This window comes from Salvelinus fontinalis, chromosome 40 (assembly GCF_029448725.1).
Source record: "Salvelinus fontinalis isolate EN_2023a chromosome 40, ASM2944872v1, whole genome shotgun sequence".
Taxonomy (NCBI): domain Eukaryota; kingdom Metazoa; phylum Chordata; class Actinopteri; order Salmoniformes; family Salmonidae; genus Salvelinus; species Salvelinus fontinalis.
This window is the reverse complement of record NC_074704.1, coordinates 14,403,013-14,421,179: the sequence shown is the minus strand read 5'-3', so window position 1 is coordinate 14,421,179 and position 18,167 is coordinate 14,403,013. Positions and strand designations below refer to the sequence as shown.

The window sequence follows — 18,167 nt, the reverse complement described above, 5'->3', positions numbered from 1 at the left end:
TCTAACTAGATACTACAGAACTACCCAACAATCTACATGAACCCTTCTAGTCTAGCTGTATACAACTACAGACCTACCTCTCTAACAACAATCTGCATGAACCCTTCTAGTCTGACTAGTTACTACAGAACTACCTCTCTACCAACAATCTGCATGAACCCTTCTAGTCTGACTAAATACTACAGAACTACTTCTCTACCAACAATCTGCATAAACCCTTCCAGTCTGACTAGAAACTACAGAACTACCTCTCAAACAACAATCTGCATGAACCCTTCTAGTCTGACTAGATACTACAGAACTACCTCTCTACCAACAATGTACATGAACCCTTCCAGTCTGATTAGATACTACAGAACTACCTCTCTACCAACAATCTGCATGAACCCTTCCAGTCTGGCTAGATACTACAGAACTACCTCTCTACCAACAATGTACATGAACCCTTCCAGTCTGACTAGATACTACAGAACTACCTCTCTACCAACAATGTACATGAACCCTTCCAGTCTGACTAGATACTACAGAACAACCTCTCTACCAACAATGTACATGAACCCTTCCAGTCTGACTAGATACTACAGAACTACCTCTCTACCAACAATGTGCATGAACCCTTCCAGTCTGACTAGAAACTACAGAACTACCTCTCTACCAACAATGTACATGAACCCTTCCAGTCTGATTAGATACTACCGAACTACCTCTCTACCAACAATCTGCATGAACACTTCCAGTCTGACTAGATACAACTACAGAACTACCTCTCTACCAACAATCTGCATAAACCCTTCCAGTCTGACTAGATACTACAGAACTTCCTCTCTACCAACAATCTACATGAACACTTCCAGTCTGACTAGATACTACAAAACTACCTCTCTACCAACAATCTGCATGAACCCTTCTAGTCTGACTAGATACTACAGAACTTCCTCTCTACCAACAATCTACATGAACACTTCCAGTCTGACTAGATACTACAAAACTACCTCTCTACCAACAATCTGCATGAACCCTTCTAGTCTGACTAGAAACTACAGAACTACCTCTCCACCAACAATCTGCATGAACCCTTCTAGTCTAACTAGATACTACAGAACTACCTCTCTACCAACAATCTACATGAACCATTCTAGTCTGAATAGATACTACAGAACTACCTCTCTACCAACAATCTACATGAACACTTCCAGTCTGACTAGATACTACAGAACTATCTCTCCACCAACAATCTGCATGAACCCTTCTAGTCTGAATAGATACTACAGAACTACCTCTCTACCAACAATCTACATGAACACTTCCAGTCTGACTAGATACTACAGAACTATCTCTCCACCAACAATCTGCATGAACCCTTCTAGTCTGACTAGATACTACAGAACTACCTCTCTACCAACAATCTACTTGAACACTTCCAGTCTGACTAGATACTACAGAACTACCTCTCCACCAACAATCTGCATGAACCCTTCTAGTCTGACTAGATACTACAGAACTACCTCTCTACCAACAATCTACATGAACCCTTCTAGTCTAACTAGATACTACAGAACTACCCAACAATCTACATGAACCCTTCTAGTCTAGCTGTATACAACTACAGACCTACCTCTCTACCAACAATCTGCATGAACCCTTCTAGTCTGACTAGTTACTACAGAACTACCTCTCTACCAACAATCTGCATGAACCCTTCTAGTCTGACTAAATACTACAGAACTACCTCTCTACCAACAATCTGCATGAACCCTTCTAGTCTGACTAAATACTACAGAACTACTTCTCTACCAACAATCTGCATAAACCCTTCCAGTCTGACTAGAAACTACAGAACTACCTCTCCACCAACAATCTGCATGAACCCTTCTAGTCTGACTAGATACTACAGAACTACCTCTCTACCAACAATGTACATGAACCCTTCCAGTCTGATTAGATACTACAGAACTACCTCTCTACCAACAATCTGCATAAACCCTTCCAGTCTGACTAGATACTACAGAACTATCTCTCCACCAACAATCTGCATGAACCCTTCTAGTCAGACTAGATACTACAGAACTACCTCTCTACCAACAATTTACATGAACCTTTCCAGTCTGACTAGAAACTACAGAACTACCTCTCTACCAACAACCTGCATGAACCCTTCCAGTCTGACTAGATACTACAGAACTACCTCTCCACCAACAATCTGCATGAACCCTTCTAGTCTGACTGTATACAACTACAGAACTACCTCTCTACCAACAATCTGCATGAACCCTTCTAGTCTGACTAGTTACTACAGAACTACCTCTCTACCAACAATCTGCATGAACCCTTCTAGTCTGACTAAATACTACAGAACTACCTCTCTACCAACAATCTGCATGAACCCTTCTAGTCTGACTAAATACTACAGAACTACTTCTCTACCAACAATCTGCATAAACCCTTCCAGTCTGACTAGAAACTACAGAACTACCTCTCCACCAACAATCTGCATGAACCCTTCTAGTCTGACTAGATACTACAGAACTACCTCTCTACCAACAATCTGCATAAACCCTTCCAGTCTGACTAGATACTACAGAACTATCTCTCCACCAACAATCTGCATGAACCCTTCTAGTCAGACTAGATACTACAGAACTACCTCTCTACCAACAATTTACATGAACCTTTCCAGTCTGACTAGAAACTACAGAACTACCTATCTATCAACAATCTGCATGAACCCTTCTAGTCTGACTAGTTACTACAGAACTACCTCTCTACCAACAATCTGCATGAACCCTTCCAGTCTGACTAGAAACTACAGAACTACCTCTCCACCAACAATCTGCATGAACCTTCCAGTCTGACTGTATACAACTACAGAACTACCTCTCTACCAACAATCTGCATGAAACCTTCCAGTCTGGTTAGATACTACAGAACTACCTCTCTACCAACAATCTGCATAAACCCTTCCAGTCTGACTAGAAACTACAGAACTACCTCTCCACCAACAATCTGCATGAACCTTCCAGTCTGGCTGTATACAACTACAGAACTACCTCTCTACAAAAAATCTGCATGAACCCTTCTAGTCTGACTAGATACTACAGAACTACCTCTCTACCAACAATGTACATGAACCCTTCCAGTCTGATTAGATACTACAGAACTACCTCTCTACCAACAATCTGCATGAACCCTTCTAGTCTGACTAAATACTACAGAACTACCTCTCTACCAACAACCTGCATGAACCCTTCTAGTCTGACTAGATACTACAGAACTACCTCTACCAACAATCTGCATAAACCCTTCCAGTCTGGCTGTATATAACATCAGAACTACCTCTCTACCAACAACCTGCATGAACCCTTCCAGTCTGGCTAGATACTACAGAACTAACTCTCTACCAACAATCTGCATGAACCCTTCTAGTCTAACTAGATACTACAGAACTACCTCTCTACCAACAATCTACATGAACCCTTCTAGTCTGACTAGATACTACAGAACTACCTCTCTACCAACAATCTACATGAACCCTTCTAGTCTGACTAGAAACTACAGAGCTACCTATCTATCAACAATCTGCATGAACCCTTCCAGTCTGACTAGATACTACTACAGAACTACCTCTACCAACAATCTGCATAAACCCTTCCAGTCTAACTAGAAACTACAGAACTACCTCTCCACCAACAATCTGCATGAACCTTCCAGTCTGGCTGTATACAACTACAGAACATCCTCTCTACCAACAATCTGCATGAACCCTTCCAGTCTGGTTAGATACTACAGAACTACCTCTCTACCAATAATCTACATGAACCATTCTAGTCTAACTAGATACTACAGAACTACCCAACAATCTACATGAACCCTTCTATTCTAGCTGTATACAACTACAGACCTACCTCTCTACCAACAATCTGCATGAACCCTTCTAGTCTGACTAAATACTACAGAACTACTTCTCTACCAACAATCTGCATAAACCCTTCCAGTCTAACTAGAAACTACAGAACTACCTCTCCACCAACAATCTGCATGAACCCTTCTAGTCTGACTAGATACTACAGAACTACCTCTCTACCAACAATGTACATGAACCCTTCCGGTCTGATTAGATACTACAGAACTACCTCTCTACCAACAATCTGCATAAACCCATCCAGTCTGACTAGATACTACAGAACTATCTCTCTACCAACAATCTACATTAACCCTTCCAGTCTGGCTAGATACACCTACAGAATTACCTCTCTACCAACAATCTACATGAACCCTTCTAGTCTGACTAGATACTACATAACTACCTCTCTACCAACAATCTAATGAACCCTTCTAGTCTGACTAGATACTACAGAACTACCTCTCTACCAACAATCTACATGAACCCTTCTAGTCTGACTAGATACTACATAACTACCTCTCTACCAACAATCTAATGAACCCTTCTAGTCTGACTAGATACTACAGAACTACCTCTCTACCAACAATCTAATGAACCCTTCTAGTCTGACTAGATACTACAGAACTACCTCTCTAACAACAATATACATGAACCCTTCCAGTCTGACTAGATACTACAGAACTATCTCTCCACCAACAATCTGCATGAACCCTTCTAGTCTGACTAGATACTACAGAACTACCTCTCTACCAACAATATACATGAACCCTTCCAGTCTGACTAGAAACTACAGAACTACTTATCTACCAACAATCTGCATGAACCCTTCCAGTCTGGCTGTATATAACTACAGAACTACCTCTCTACCAACAATCTGCATGAACCCTTCCAGTCTGGCTAGATACAACTACAGAACTACTTCTCTACCAACAATCTACATGAACCCTTCTAGTCTGACTAGATACTACAGAACTACCTCTCTACCAACAATCTACATGAACCCTTCTAGTCTGACTAGATACTACAGAACTACCTCTCTACCAACAACCTGCATGAACCCTTCTAGTCTGACTAGATACTACAGAACTACCTCTACCAACAATCTGCATGAACCCTTCTAGTCTGACTAGATACTACAGAACTACCCAACAATCTACATGAACCCTTCCAGTCTGGCTGTATACAACTACAGAACTACCTCTCTACCAACAACCTGCATGAACCCTTCCAGTCTGACTAGATACTACAGAACTACCTCTCTACCAACAATCTGCATGAACCGTTCTAGTCTGACTAGATACTACAGAACTACCTCTCTACCAACAATGTACATGAACCCTTCTAGTCTGGCTGTATACAACTACAGAACTACCTCTCTACCAACAATCTGCATGAACCCTTCTAGTCTGGCTGTATTCAACTACAGAACTACCTCTTAACTATAGATGGCTGGTTGAACCTTAATTGGGGAGCCACCGTGCTTCGACATCTGCATTGCTGTTTGGGGTTTTAGGCTCAGAGTTCCTGTATATCACTTTGTGACATCGGCTGACTTAAAAAGAGCATTATAAAAAATCTATTTGATAACAAGGTGTGGAGACCATCATAGTATAGTAGTGGAGCTAGTACAATAACAAGGTGTGGAGACCATCATAGTATAGTAGTGGAGCTAGTACAATAACAAGGAGGAGACCATCATAGTATAGTAGTGGAGCTAGTACAATAACAAGGAGGAGACCATCATAGTATAGTAGTGGAGCTAGTACAATAACAAGGTGTGGAGACCATCATAGTATAGTAGTGGAGTGGAGCAAGTACAATAACAAGGTGGAGTATAGTACAATAGTACAATAACAAGGTAGTATAGTAGTGGAGCTAGTACAATAACAAGGAGGAGACCATCATAGTATAATAGTGGAGCTAGTACATTAACAAGGTGGAGACCATCGTAGTATAGTAGTGGAGCTAGTACTGGAGCTACTACAATAACAAGGTGTGGAGACCATCATAGTATAGTAGTGGAGCTAGTACAATAACAAGCTGTGGAGACCATCATAATATAGTAGTGGAGCTAGTAGTGGAGGTAGAACAATAACAAGGTGTGGAGACCGTCATAGTATAGTAGTGGTACTAGTACAATAACAATGTGTGGAGACCATCATAGTATAGTAGTGGTACAATTAAAATAACAAGGTGTGGAGACCATCATAGTATAGTAGAAGAGCTAATGCAATAACAAGGTGCGGAGACCATCATAGTATAGTATTGGAGCTAGTACAATAACAAGGTGTGGAGACCATCATAGTATAGTAGTGGTACAAGTAGTGGAGCCAGTCCCATAACAAGGTGTGGAGACCATCATAGTATTGTAGTGGTACTAGTACAATAACAAGGTGTGGAGACCATCATAGTATAGTAGTGGAGCTAGTATAATAACCAGGTGTGGAGACCGTCAAAGTATAGTAGTGGTACTAGTAGTGGAGCTAGGACAATAACAAGGTGGAGACCATCATAATATAGTAGTGGAGCTAGTAGTGGAGCCAGTACCATAACAAGGTGGAGATCATCATAGTATAGTAGTGGTACAAGTAGTGGAGCCAGTACCAAGACAAGGTGTGGAGACCATCATAGTATAGTAGTGGAGCTAGTACAATAACAAGGTGTGGAGACCATCATAATATAGCAGTGGAGGTAGTACAATAACAAGGTGGAGACCATCATAGTATAGTAGTTGAGCTAGTACATTAACAAGGTGTGGAAACAATCATTATATAGTAGTGGAGCTATTAGTGGATCTAGGACAATAACAAGGTGGAGACCATCATAATATAGTAGTGGAGCTAGTAGTGGAGCCAGTACCATAACAAGGTGGAGACCATCATAGTATAGTAGTGGTACAAGTAGTGGAGCCAGTACCATGACAAGGTGTGGAGACCATCATAGTATAGTAGTGGAGCTAGTACAATAACAAGGTGTGGAGACCATCATAATATAGCAGTGGAGGTAGTACAATAACAAGGTGGAGACCATCATAGTATAGTAGTTGAGCTAGTACATTAACAAGGTGTGGAAACAATCATTATATAGTAGTGGAGCTATTAGTGGAGCTAGGACAATAACAAGGAGGAGACCATCATAATATAGTAGTGGAGCTAGTAGTGGAGCCAGTATCATAACAAGGTGGAGACCATCATAGTATAGTAGTGGTACAAGTAGTGGAGCCAGTACCATGACAATGTGTGGAGACCATCATAGTATAGTAGTGGAGCTAGTACAATAACAAGGTGTGGAGACCATCATAATATAGCAGTGGAGGTAGTACAATAACAAGGTGGAGACCATCATAGTATAGTAGTTGAGCTAGTACATTAACAAGGTGTGGAAACAATCATTATATAGTAGTGGAGCTATTAGTGGAGCTAGTACAATAACAAGGTGGAGACCATCATAGGATAGTAGTGGAGCTAGTACAATAACAAGGTGTGGAGACAATCATAGTATAGTAGTGGTACTAGTAGTGGAGCTAGTACAATAACAAGGTTTGGAGACCATCATAGTATAGTAATGGTACTAGTAGTGGAGCTAGTACAATAACAATGTGTGGAGACCATCATAGTATAGTAGTGGTACTAGTAGTGGAGCAAGTACAATAACAAGGTGTGGCGACCATCATAGTATAGTAGTGGAGCTAGTACAATAACAAGGTGTGGAAACCATCATAGTATAGTAGTGGAGCTAGTAGTGTAGCTAGTACAATAAGAAGGTGTGGAGACCATCATAGTATAGTAGTGTTACTAGTAGTACTAGTACAATTACAAGGAGGAGACCATCATAGTATAGTAGTGGAGCTAGTACAATAACAAGGTGGAGACCATCATAGTATAGTAGTGGAGCTAGTACAATAACAAGGAGGAGATCATCATAGTATAGTAGTGGAGCTAGTACAATAACAAGGTGGAGACCATCCTAGTATAGTAGTGGAGCTAGTAGTGGAGCTAGTACAATAAGAAGGTGTGGAGACCATCATAGTATAGTATTGGAATGGAGCTAGTACAATAACAAGGTGGAGACCATCATAGTATAGTAGTGGAGCTAGTACAATAACAAGGAGGAGACCATCATAGTATAGTAGTGGAGCTAGTACAATAACAAGGTGGAGACCATCATAGTATAGTAGTGGAGCTAGTAGTGGAGCTAGTACAATAACAAGGTGTGGAGACCATCATAGTATAGTAGTTGAGCTAGTACAATAACAAGGTTTGGAGACCATCATAGTATAGTAGTGGTGCTAGTACAATAACAAGGCGTGGAGACTATCATAGTATGGTAGTGGAGCTAGTACAATAACAAGGTGGAGACCATCATAGTGTAGTAGTGGAGCTAGTACAATAACAATCTGTGGAGACCATCATAGTATAGTAGTGGAGCTAGTAGTGGAGCTAGTACAATAACAAGGTGTGGAGACCGTCATAGTATAGTAGTGGTACTATTACAATAACAATAAGTGGAGACCATCATAGTATAGTAGTGGTACTAGTACAATAACAAGGTGCGGAGACCATCATAGTATAGTAGAAGAGCTAGTACAATAACAAGGTGTGGAGACCATCATAGTATAGCAGTGGAGCTAGTACAATAACAAGGTGTGGAGACCATCATAGTATAGTAGTGGTACTAGTAGTGGAGCCAGTCCCATAACAAGGTGTGGAGACCATCATAGTATTGTAGTGGTACTAGTACAATAACAAGGTGTGGAGACCATCATAGTATAGTAGTGGAGCTAGTATAATAACCAGGTGTGGAGACCGTCATAGTATATTAGTGGTACTAGTAGTGGAGCTAGGACAATAACAAGGTGGAGACCATCATAATATAGTAGTGGAGCTAGTAGTGGAGCCAGTACCATAACAAGGTGGAGACCATCATAGTATAGTAGTGGTACAAGTAGTGGAGCCAGTACCATGACAAGGTGTGGAGACCATCATAGTATAGTAGTGGAGCTAGTACAATAACAAGGTGTGGAGACCATCATAATATAGCAGTGGAGGTAGTACAATAACAAGGTGGAGACCATCATAGTATAGTAGTTGAGCTAGTACATTAACAAGGTGTGGAAACAATCATTATATAGTAGTGGAGCTATTAGTGGAGCTAGTACAATAACAAGGTGGAGACCATCATAGGATAGTAGTGGAGCTAGTACAATAACAAGGTGTGGAGACAATCATAGTATAGTAGTGGTACTAGTAGTGGAGCTAGTACAATAACAAGGTGTGGAGAGCATCATAGTATAGTAATGGTACTAGTAGTGTAGCTAGTACAATAACAATGTGTGGAGACCATCATAGTATAGTAGTGGTACTAGTAGTGGAGCAAGTACAATAACAAGGTGTGGCGAACATCATAGTATAGTAGTGGAGCTAGTACAATAACAACGTGTGGAGACCATCATAGTATAGTCGTGGAGCTAGTTGTGTAGCTAGTACAATAAGAAGGTGTGGAGACCATCATAGTATAGTAGTGTTACTAGTAGTACTAGTACAATTACAAGGAGGAGACCATCATAGTATAGTAGTGGAGCTAGTACAATAACAAGGTGGAGACCATCATAGTATAGTAGTGGAGCTAGTACAATAACAAGGAGGAGATCATCATAGTATAGTAGTGGAGCTAGTACAATAACAAGGTGAAGACCATCATAGTATAGTAGTGGAGCTAGTAGTGGAGCTAGTACAATAAGAAGGTGTGGAGACCATCATAGTATAGTATTGGAATGGAGCTAGTACAATAACAAGGTGGAGACCATCATAGTATAGTAGTGGAGCTAGTACAATAACAAGGTGGAGACCATCATAGTATAGTAGTGGAGCTAGTAGTGGAGCTAGTACAATAACAAGGTGTGGAGACCATCATAGTATAGTAGTTGAGCTAGTACAATAACAAGGTGTGGAGACCATCATAGTATAGTAGTGGTACTAGTAGTGGAGCTAGTACAATAACAAGGTGTGGAGACCATCATAGTATATTAGTGGAGCTAGTACAATAACAAGGTGGAGCCCATCATAGTATAGTAGTGGAGCTAGTACAATAACAAGGTGTGGAGACCATCATAGTATACTAGTGGTACTAGTAGTGGAGCTAGTACAATAACATGGTGTGGAGACCATCATAGTATAGTAGTGGTACTAGTAGTGGAGCTAGTACAATAACAAGCTGTGGAGACCATCATAATATAGTAGTGGAGCTAGTAGTGGAGCTAGTACAATAACAAGGTGTGGAGACCGTCATAGTATAGTAGTGGTACTAGTACAATAACAAGGTGTGGAGACCATCATAGTATAGTATTGGAGCTAGTACAATAACAAGGTGTGGAGACCATCAATGTATAGTAGTGGTGCTCGTACAATAACAAGGTGTGGAGACTATCATAGTATGGTAGTGGAGCTAGTACAAGAACAAGGTTGAGTTGAGTTAAGTTTGAGTTTATTTTTACAGGGACAGTGCACATTAATCAACGTTTCAGTAAAAGTGCCGGTTTTAGCCAGCCGGCTAATTTTCAACCGTAGTCCCTGGGCAGGTTATTAAAAACAATTACAATATAGACAATAGCAACATAGAACAAGATATAGCATACAGACATAGCAACATAGGACAAGCAAGACGTAGCATACAGACAGAGCAACATAGAACAAAAAGCAGCAAGACAAAATTCATAAAAGCAACAAAGTGTTTCCACACCTCACAAGTTACAGACAACAGTCATGGAAAGCGGCAACACACAGCTAGGGACCATGTTCACAAATCTGATTGACCTTTAGCCATGTATTCAAGGATTTTGTGAAAGTGTGATATGTGGTGCAGTTATGTGTGTCTGATGGCAGTGTATTCCAGACATGGGAAGCTCTCACAGAAAAAGTGGATTTACTAAAGGTGCTTTTCCTTAGGGGAACTACACAGTTATCTCTCATGGCAGACCTTGTGGATCTGCTGCCATATGTTTGGGTTTTCTGTTTAACAAAAATACTGAGTGGAGGGGGAGCCAAGCCATTTAGGATCTTGAATACAAGACATGCATCGGTGTATTGCACAAGATTTTCCCAACTCAGGAGCTCATGCTTTCTGAGGATGTGACAGTGATGATGGCTATTGGGCTTCCTATCAAGCACTTTGAGAGCCTGTTTGTAGACAGACTGAATAGGTCTTACTGTTGTACAGCAAGCTTGGGCCCAACTAGTCAAGCAGTATGTTAAGTGGGGGAGTATCATAGATTTGAAGTACAGTTTTGCTACCTCTGTAGTCAAACAATTTCGTATAAATCGGAAATTAGCTAGGTTGAATTTGGTTATTTGAATTACCTTTTTAACATGCTTTTTAAAAGAGAGGTTGGAATCAAGTATGATGCCAAGGTACTTAAAATCAGATACCACCTGGAGCTTCTCCCCTGACACATAGACATCTGGCTCAGTAGCATCTGTTGCCCTCTTTGTGAAGAACATGCAAACAGGTTTTTCACATTGAGATGCAAAAACGAGACACTGAGCCACTTTGTAACCTGGACCATTACAATAGTGAGTTCTTGTGCAGCTTGTTGTTTGCTCTTTGCATGCACATATATCACTGTATCATCTGCATACATTTGAACTTCAGACCTAGTACAGACAGAAGGCAGATCATTAATGTACAGGCTGAACAGGAGGGGCCCCAGTATTGACCCTTGGGGCACACCCACATCATAGCTAAGAGTGGGCGACAGCTCATTGCTCACTCTGACACACTGAGTTCTGCCTTCAAGGTATGATTTCATCCGTCTCAAGGCATCGGGGGAAAAGTTGAACTTGGACAATTTTGTGATGAGAATCTCATGGTTAACAGTATCAAAAGCCTTCCTTAGGTCCAGAAACACAGCCCCAACAGGTGAAGACCATCATAGTATAGTAGTGGAGCTAGTACAATAACAAGCTGTGGAGACCATCATAGTATAGTAGTGGAGCTAGTAGTGGAGCTAGTACAATAACAAGGTGTGGAGACCGTCATAGTATAGTAGTGGTACTAGTACAATAACAATGTGTGGAGACCATCATAGTATAGTAGTGGTACTAGTACAATAACAAGGTGTGGAGACCATCATAGTATAGTAGAGGAGCTAGCACAATAACAAGGTGTGGAGACCATCATAGTATAGTAGTGGAGCTAGTAGAATAACAAGGTGTGGAGACCATCATAGTATAGTAGTGGTACTTGTACAATAACAATGTGTGGAGACCATCATAGTATAGTAGTGGTACTAGTACAATAACAAGGTGTGGAGACCATCATAGTATAGTAGAGGAGCTAGCACAATAACAAGGTGTGGAGACCATCATAGTATAGTAGTGGAGCTAGTACAATAACAAGCTGTGGAGACCATCATAGTATAGTAGTGGAGCTAGTAGTGGAGCTAGTACAATAACAAGGTGTGGAGACCGTCATAGTATAGTAGTGGTACTAGTACAATAACAATGTGTGGAGACCATCATAGTATAGTAGTGGTACTAGTACAATAACAAGGTGTGGAGACCATCATAGTATAGGAGAGGAGCTAGTACAATAACAAGGTGTGGAGACCATCATAGTATAGTAGTGGAGCTAGTACAATAACAAGGTGTGGAGACCATCATAGTATAGTAGTGGTACTAGTAGTGGAGCCAGTCCCATAACAAGGTGTGGAGACCATCATAGTATTGTAGTGGTACTAGTACAATAACAAGGTGTGGAGACCATCATAGTATTGTAGTGGTACTAGTACAATAACAAGGTGTGGAGACCATCATAGTATAGTAGTGGTACTAGTACAATAACAAGGTGTGGAGACCATCATAGTATTGTAGTGGAGCTAGTACAATAACCAGGTGTGGAGACCATCATAGTATAGTAGTGGTACTAGTAGTGGAGCTAGGACAATAACAAGGTGGAGACCATCATAGTATGGTAGTGGAGCTAGTAGTGGAGCCAGTACCATAACAAGGTGTGGAGACCATCATAGTATTGTAGTGGTACTAGTACAATAACAAGGTGTGGAGACCATCATAGTATTGTAGTGGAGCTAGTACAATAACAAGGTGTGGAGACCATCATAGCATAGTAGTGGAGCTAGTACAATAACCAGGTGTGGAGACCATCATAGTATAGTAGTGGTACTAGTAGTGGACGAGGACAATAACAAGGTGGAGACCATCATAGTATAGTAGTGGAGCTAGTAGTGGAGCCAGTACCATAACAAGGTGGAGACCATCATAGTATAGTAGTGGAGCTAGTACAATAACAAGCTGTGGAGACCATCATAGTATAGTAGTGGAGCTAGTACAATAACAAGGTGTGGAGACCATCATAGTATAGTAGTGGAGCTAGTACAATAACAAGGTGGAGACCATCATAGTATAGTAGTGGAGCTAGTACAATAACAAGGTGTGGAGACCATCATAGTATAGTAGTGGAGCTAGTACAATAACATGGTGTAGAGACCACCATAGTATAGTAATGGTACTAGTAGTGGAGCTAGTACAATAACAAGGTGTGGAGACCATCATAGTATAGTAGTGGAGCTAGTAGTGGAGCTAGTACAATAACAAGCTGGAGACTATCATAGTATAGTAGTGGAGCTAGTACAATAACAAGGTGTGGAGACCATCATAGTATAGTAGTGGAGCTAGTACAATAACATGGTGTAGAGACCACCATAGTATAGTAATGGTACTAGTAGTGGAGCTAGTACAATAACAAGGTGTGGAGACCATCATAGTATAGTAGTGGAGCTAGTAGTGGAGCTAGTACAATAACAAGGTGGAGACCATCATAGTATAGTAGTGGAGCTAGTACAATAACAAGGTATGGAGACCATCATAGTATAGTAGTGGTACTAGACCACCATCAATTTCAACTGATTTGAGAAGAAATAGGGAATTATTTCTAAGTGTAAGGGTGCCAATATATTTGGCTGCAGCTGTATCCAATCAAAGTCATTATATCCAAATCATATATCACATTTAAATTCAAGGTTGGAATGAAGAATAGAAAAATAAAATGAATCTATATAATAACTTAATAGACTAGAGTCCTGTCCAGGGGAAGTACTTGTACATCCAGTTGCCTCACTACAGAAACAGGAGATAGAGTCCTGTTACTTCACTGTGTACTGTATAGACCATAGACTAGAGTCTTGCTACTAAACTGTGTACTGTATAGACTATAGACTAAAGTCCTGTCCAGAGGAAGTACTTGTACATCAAGCTGCCTCACACTACAGAAACAGCTACAAGCCAAGGCTACTTACTTCCTTATATAATCATTTACATGTAGCAATATCCAAATCATATTATGAACAACATCAGAGGGTTTATACTTGTATACAACCAATCAAAGTTCATAATGAAAACGAAATACACATTTTAAAATATTTAATGTGATTTTAGATCAAGATGAAAAACAACAGAAACAGGCCTGTTGTTTTGGTCAGATTCTCATGTCTGATTTCATTTAAACAATATGATTTCATGTGACAAACAAAAACACAAATTCTCAGTCAAAAACACAAGTCAGAACACAGTCTCTCAATTCTCTCATGTGATTTCAGGTCTTCTGACTGGGAAAATGTCTTTCCACATTGAGAGCAGTGGTATGTCTTCTCCTCCTGTGTATGTATTCTTTCATGCTTATTCAGATGCCTTAACCTGTTAAATCTCTTTCCACACTGGGAGCAGTGGTAGGTCTTATCCTCTCCTGTGTGTGTCCTCTCATGCCTAGTCAGGCCCCCTAACTTGGTAAAACTCTTTCCACACAGGGAGCAGTGGTAGGACTTATCCCCTCCTGAGTGTGTCCTCTCATGCCTAGTCAGGCCCTCTAACTTGGTAAAACTCTTTCCACACAGGGAGCATTGGTAGGGCTTTTCTTGTGAGTGTGTCCTCTCATGCTGTTTCAGGTTCACTAAACCCCTAAAATTATTTCCACACTGGGAACATTGATAAGGCTTCTCTCCTGTATGTATTCCTCCATGTAATTTCATGGACTTTAACTGGGTAAATCTCTTTCCACATATGGTGCATTGGTAAGGCTTTTTTCCTGTGTGTGTCCTATCATGCTGTTTCAGGCTCACTAAACCCCTAAAACTTTTTCCACACTGGGAACATTGATAAGGCTTCTCTCCTGTGTGTGTCCTCTTGTGCCGATTTAGGTTCCCTAACTGGGTAAAATTCTTTCCACAGTGGGAACATAGGAAAGGATTTTCTCCCGTGTGTATTCTCTTGTGTGTTTTCAGGCTCCCTAACCAGGTAAAAGTCATTCCACATTTGGAGCAGTCGTAAGGCTTCTCTCCAGAGTGTATTCTCTTATGTATTAATAGGTACCCTAATTCGTTAAAACTCTTTCCACACTGGGAGCATTGGAAAGGTTTTTCTCCTGTGTGTGTCCTCTCATGCCTATTCAGGTTCCCTAACTTGGTAAAACTCTTTCCACAGTGGGAGCAGTGATGTCGTCTCGCTGGTTTGGGCGTCTCTGGGTCTGATTCCCTTGAAGGACTCTTCCCGCTGTCAGAGGGAGAGTCTGGTCTCTCTCCTGTCAAAGATAAACAGAGTATCTAGTTACTTAGTTGTCTACTGTGCTATACTGTGCGGCCAAACGTGTGAAACATATAAGTCTATGATTGGTTCAGATTTGGTCTTGTTTGGGGGAGTTCATTAAAATAATAGCCAGTGTGAAAAACAGTGGTCACCAAGGCATTCCTAGTCAATCATCAAATATTTCTGTAAAAACCCAATGTGTTTTCCGTTTGCTCAAGCAGTATTCTTAAAGTTTGTGAATTTAGCGAATATTTAGCTACATTTTAGTGAATTTTGAATGTAAAACATATATATATTCAAATATTAGTTAGATGAGCCCGGCCTACAAGACCCAGTTCCATCACCGCCCTCTCCTGAGGCTGAAAGCCCAGAGACTTGCACTTTGCCTGGGTGTGTGGTTTTGTCTGGGGGCGCTAAAATGAACATTCGAGGCCATCAAGCTACTATCCTGAGACCGATATTACATTTTTGGCCAATACCGATATCCAATATTCTCCTTGCCCTAAAAAACGATACCGATAACCGATATTTAAAATTTTAGCGGCCTTTTAAGCATTCTAGTACAGCATTCTAATAGTTAACACACACACGGATGCAGCGGTCTAAGCCACTGCATCTCAGTGCAAGAGGCATCACTACAGTCCCTGGTTCGAATCCAGGCTGTATTCATATATCCATTGGGAGTCCCACAGTAGTTGTCTGTTATTGGTATAGAGCGGACGACAAAGGAGAGGGATCCCACATGTGGATAGGAAGATACAAATTATCATTATTACTGGAAAATATTCATTTAAAATCTAGGAATTTTACACCTTTAGCTCTCTAGGTCAAGCCAGTAGACTACAGTAGCTTGTAACTCTCTAGGTCATGCAAGTAGGGATGCAACTCTCTAGGTCATGCCAGTAGGCTACAGTAGGTTGTATCCAAGTGGTTGTATCTCTCTAGGTCATGCCAGTAGGTTACAGTACGTTGTATCTCTCTAGGTCATGCCAGTAGACTATAGTAGGTTGTATCCATGTGGTTGTCATGCCAGTAGGCTACAGTAGGTTGTATCTCTCTAGGTCATGCCAGTAGGCTACAGTAGGTTGTATCCAAGTGGTTGTATCTCTCTAGTTCATGCCAGTAGGTTACAGTAGGTTGTATCTCTCTAGGTCAAGCCGGTAGGTTACAGTAGGTTGTAACTCTCTAGGTCATGCCAGTAGGTTACAGTAGGTTGTAACTCTCTCGGTCATGCCAGTAGACTATAGTAGGTTGTAACTCTCTAGGTCATGCCAGTAGGTTACAGTAGGTTGTATCTCTCTAGGTCAAGCCGGTAGGTTACAGAAGGTTGTAACTCTCTAGGTCAGGGGTGTCAAACTCATTCCACGGAGGGCCTAGTGTCTGCAGGTTTTTAGTTTTTCCTTTCAATAAAGCCCTAGACAACCAGGTGTGGGGAGTTCCTAACTAATTAGTGATGTTAATTCATCAATCAAGTACAAGGGAGGAGCGAAAACCCGCAGACACTCGGCCCCCCGTGGAATGAGTTTGACACCTGTGCTCTAGGTCATGCCAGTAGGTTACAGTAGTTGTAACTCTCTAGGTCATGACATCTTGTCAGTAAAACATCACTACATGAAAATCACTACATGCAGTGACCCAAGTCTGCGGTCAGCAGATAGACCCGTCTCAAATATATATGTTAGTCACTTTTTGGAAACGGAACGGAGAAAACAAGGGGTAGCTTGTTCTCTACGTCGTCTGATTCTAGACATATCAGTCATCATTCTAGGGCCCTCCGTTGAAGAGATATTGACGAGCCAACTCCGAATATCCAAAGTTAAAAACAGATTTAAGGCGGTACTTACTGGTGTTAATCAGATCTCCTATTTCCTCCTCTTCATCTTTCAATGTGACAGTAATCTCCCCTTCCTTCTTCACTCCAAAAACTGCATCCTCTTCTTTCCCTTCCTCTTCTTTTACTGTAACATCCTCCTCCTCTTTCACTCTGAACGTGTCTTCCTCTTCTTTCACTGAAACGTCTTTCTCTTCTTCTTTCACGGTAACAGCCTCACCCTCTACTTCTTGTTTTACTGTGACATCCTCTTCTTCCTCCTCCTCTTTCACGACAATGTTCAGCCCCAGAGCTTCTTTCTCCGTCCAGCAGAGCGCCTCTTTAACAAGAGGGGAGTAGTTTAATGAGCTCATGGTCGGGGATGTTAGCTAGCTATCATTAGCGACTAGGCTAGTGCTAACTTCACCAGCCAGTTACTATTGCTGACTAATAAAAATTAACGTAATATTATATTAAATAGGTTAACAAGTAGATACGACCTAAGTGTGTCGAAAACACAGTAGCTAATATACACCGAAAGCGTATAAATAGCTTGAATCTTTCGGCTATGTTGGCTAGCAAGCTACCGAGGTGGTTGACGAGCTGTTTATGAAGAACCGTCCACTAGGTTATACGTCACGCTAGCAGCATCGCCTGAAAGACGCACATCGCCGTCTGCTGACTGGAGGGGAAACGCAGTTGAGGAATATATTTTATTTCAGACAAAGATTATTTTAAATGGATTTAATTAAATAATACTATTATATTGAGACATACAAAGACAGGAATGTGTTGATCGATTAGTGCGAATAAAAAATGTTTACTACAGCACATTTAAGGCAGTTTCATTAAGTCAAACTAAATC

The 18,167-nt window shown here is 41.0% G+C and overlaps 2 protein-coding genes across 2 annotated transcripts in view; both read right to left on the bottom strand.

Moving 5' to 3' along the window:
- The window catches only part of LOC129839064 (zinc finger protein OZF-like), a 442,535-nt gene that overhangs the window by 153,513 nt on the left and 270,855 nt on the right, over window positions 1-18,167 (bottom strand). The gene's annotated exons all lie outside the window — the stretch shown is intronic.
- LOC129839067 (zinc finger protein OZF-like) lies at window positions 10,368-17,939 on the bottom strand. Its single transcript, XM_055906337.1, has 2 exons — window positions 17,337-17,939; window positions 10,368-15,487 (listed from the first exon to the last, which is right to left on the bottom strand). The coding sequence occupies exons 1-2, from the start codon at window positions 17,674-17,676 to the stop codon at window positions 14,460-14,462; spliced, it is 1,368 nt and encodes a 455-aa protein (XP_055762312.1). The 5' UTR covers window positions 17,677-17,939; the 3' UTR covers window positions 10,368-14,459.

Coding starts and splice junctions, on each gene's coding strand:
- LOC129839067 (XM_055906337.1), bottom strand. CDS start 17,676: ATGAGCTCATTAAACTACTCCCCTCTTGTTAAAGAGGCGCTCTGCTGG. Junction 15,488..17,336: donor AGGAGATCTGATTAACACCA/GTAAGTACCGCC, acceptor TATCTTTGACAG/GAGAGAGACCAGACTCTCCC.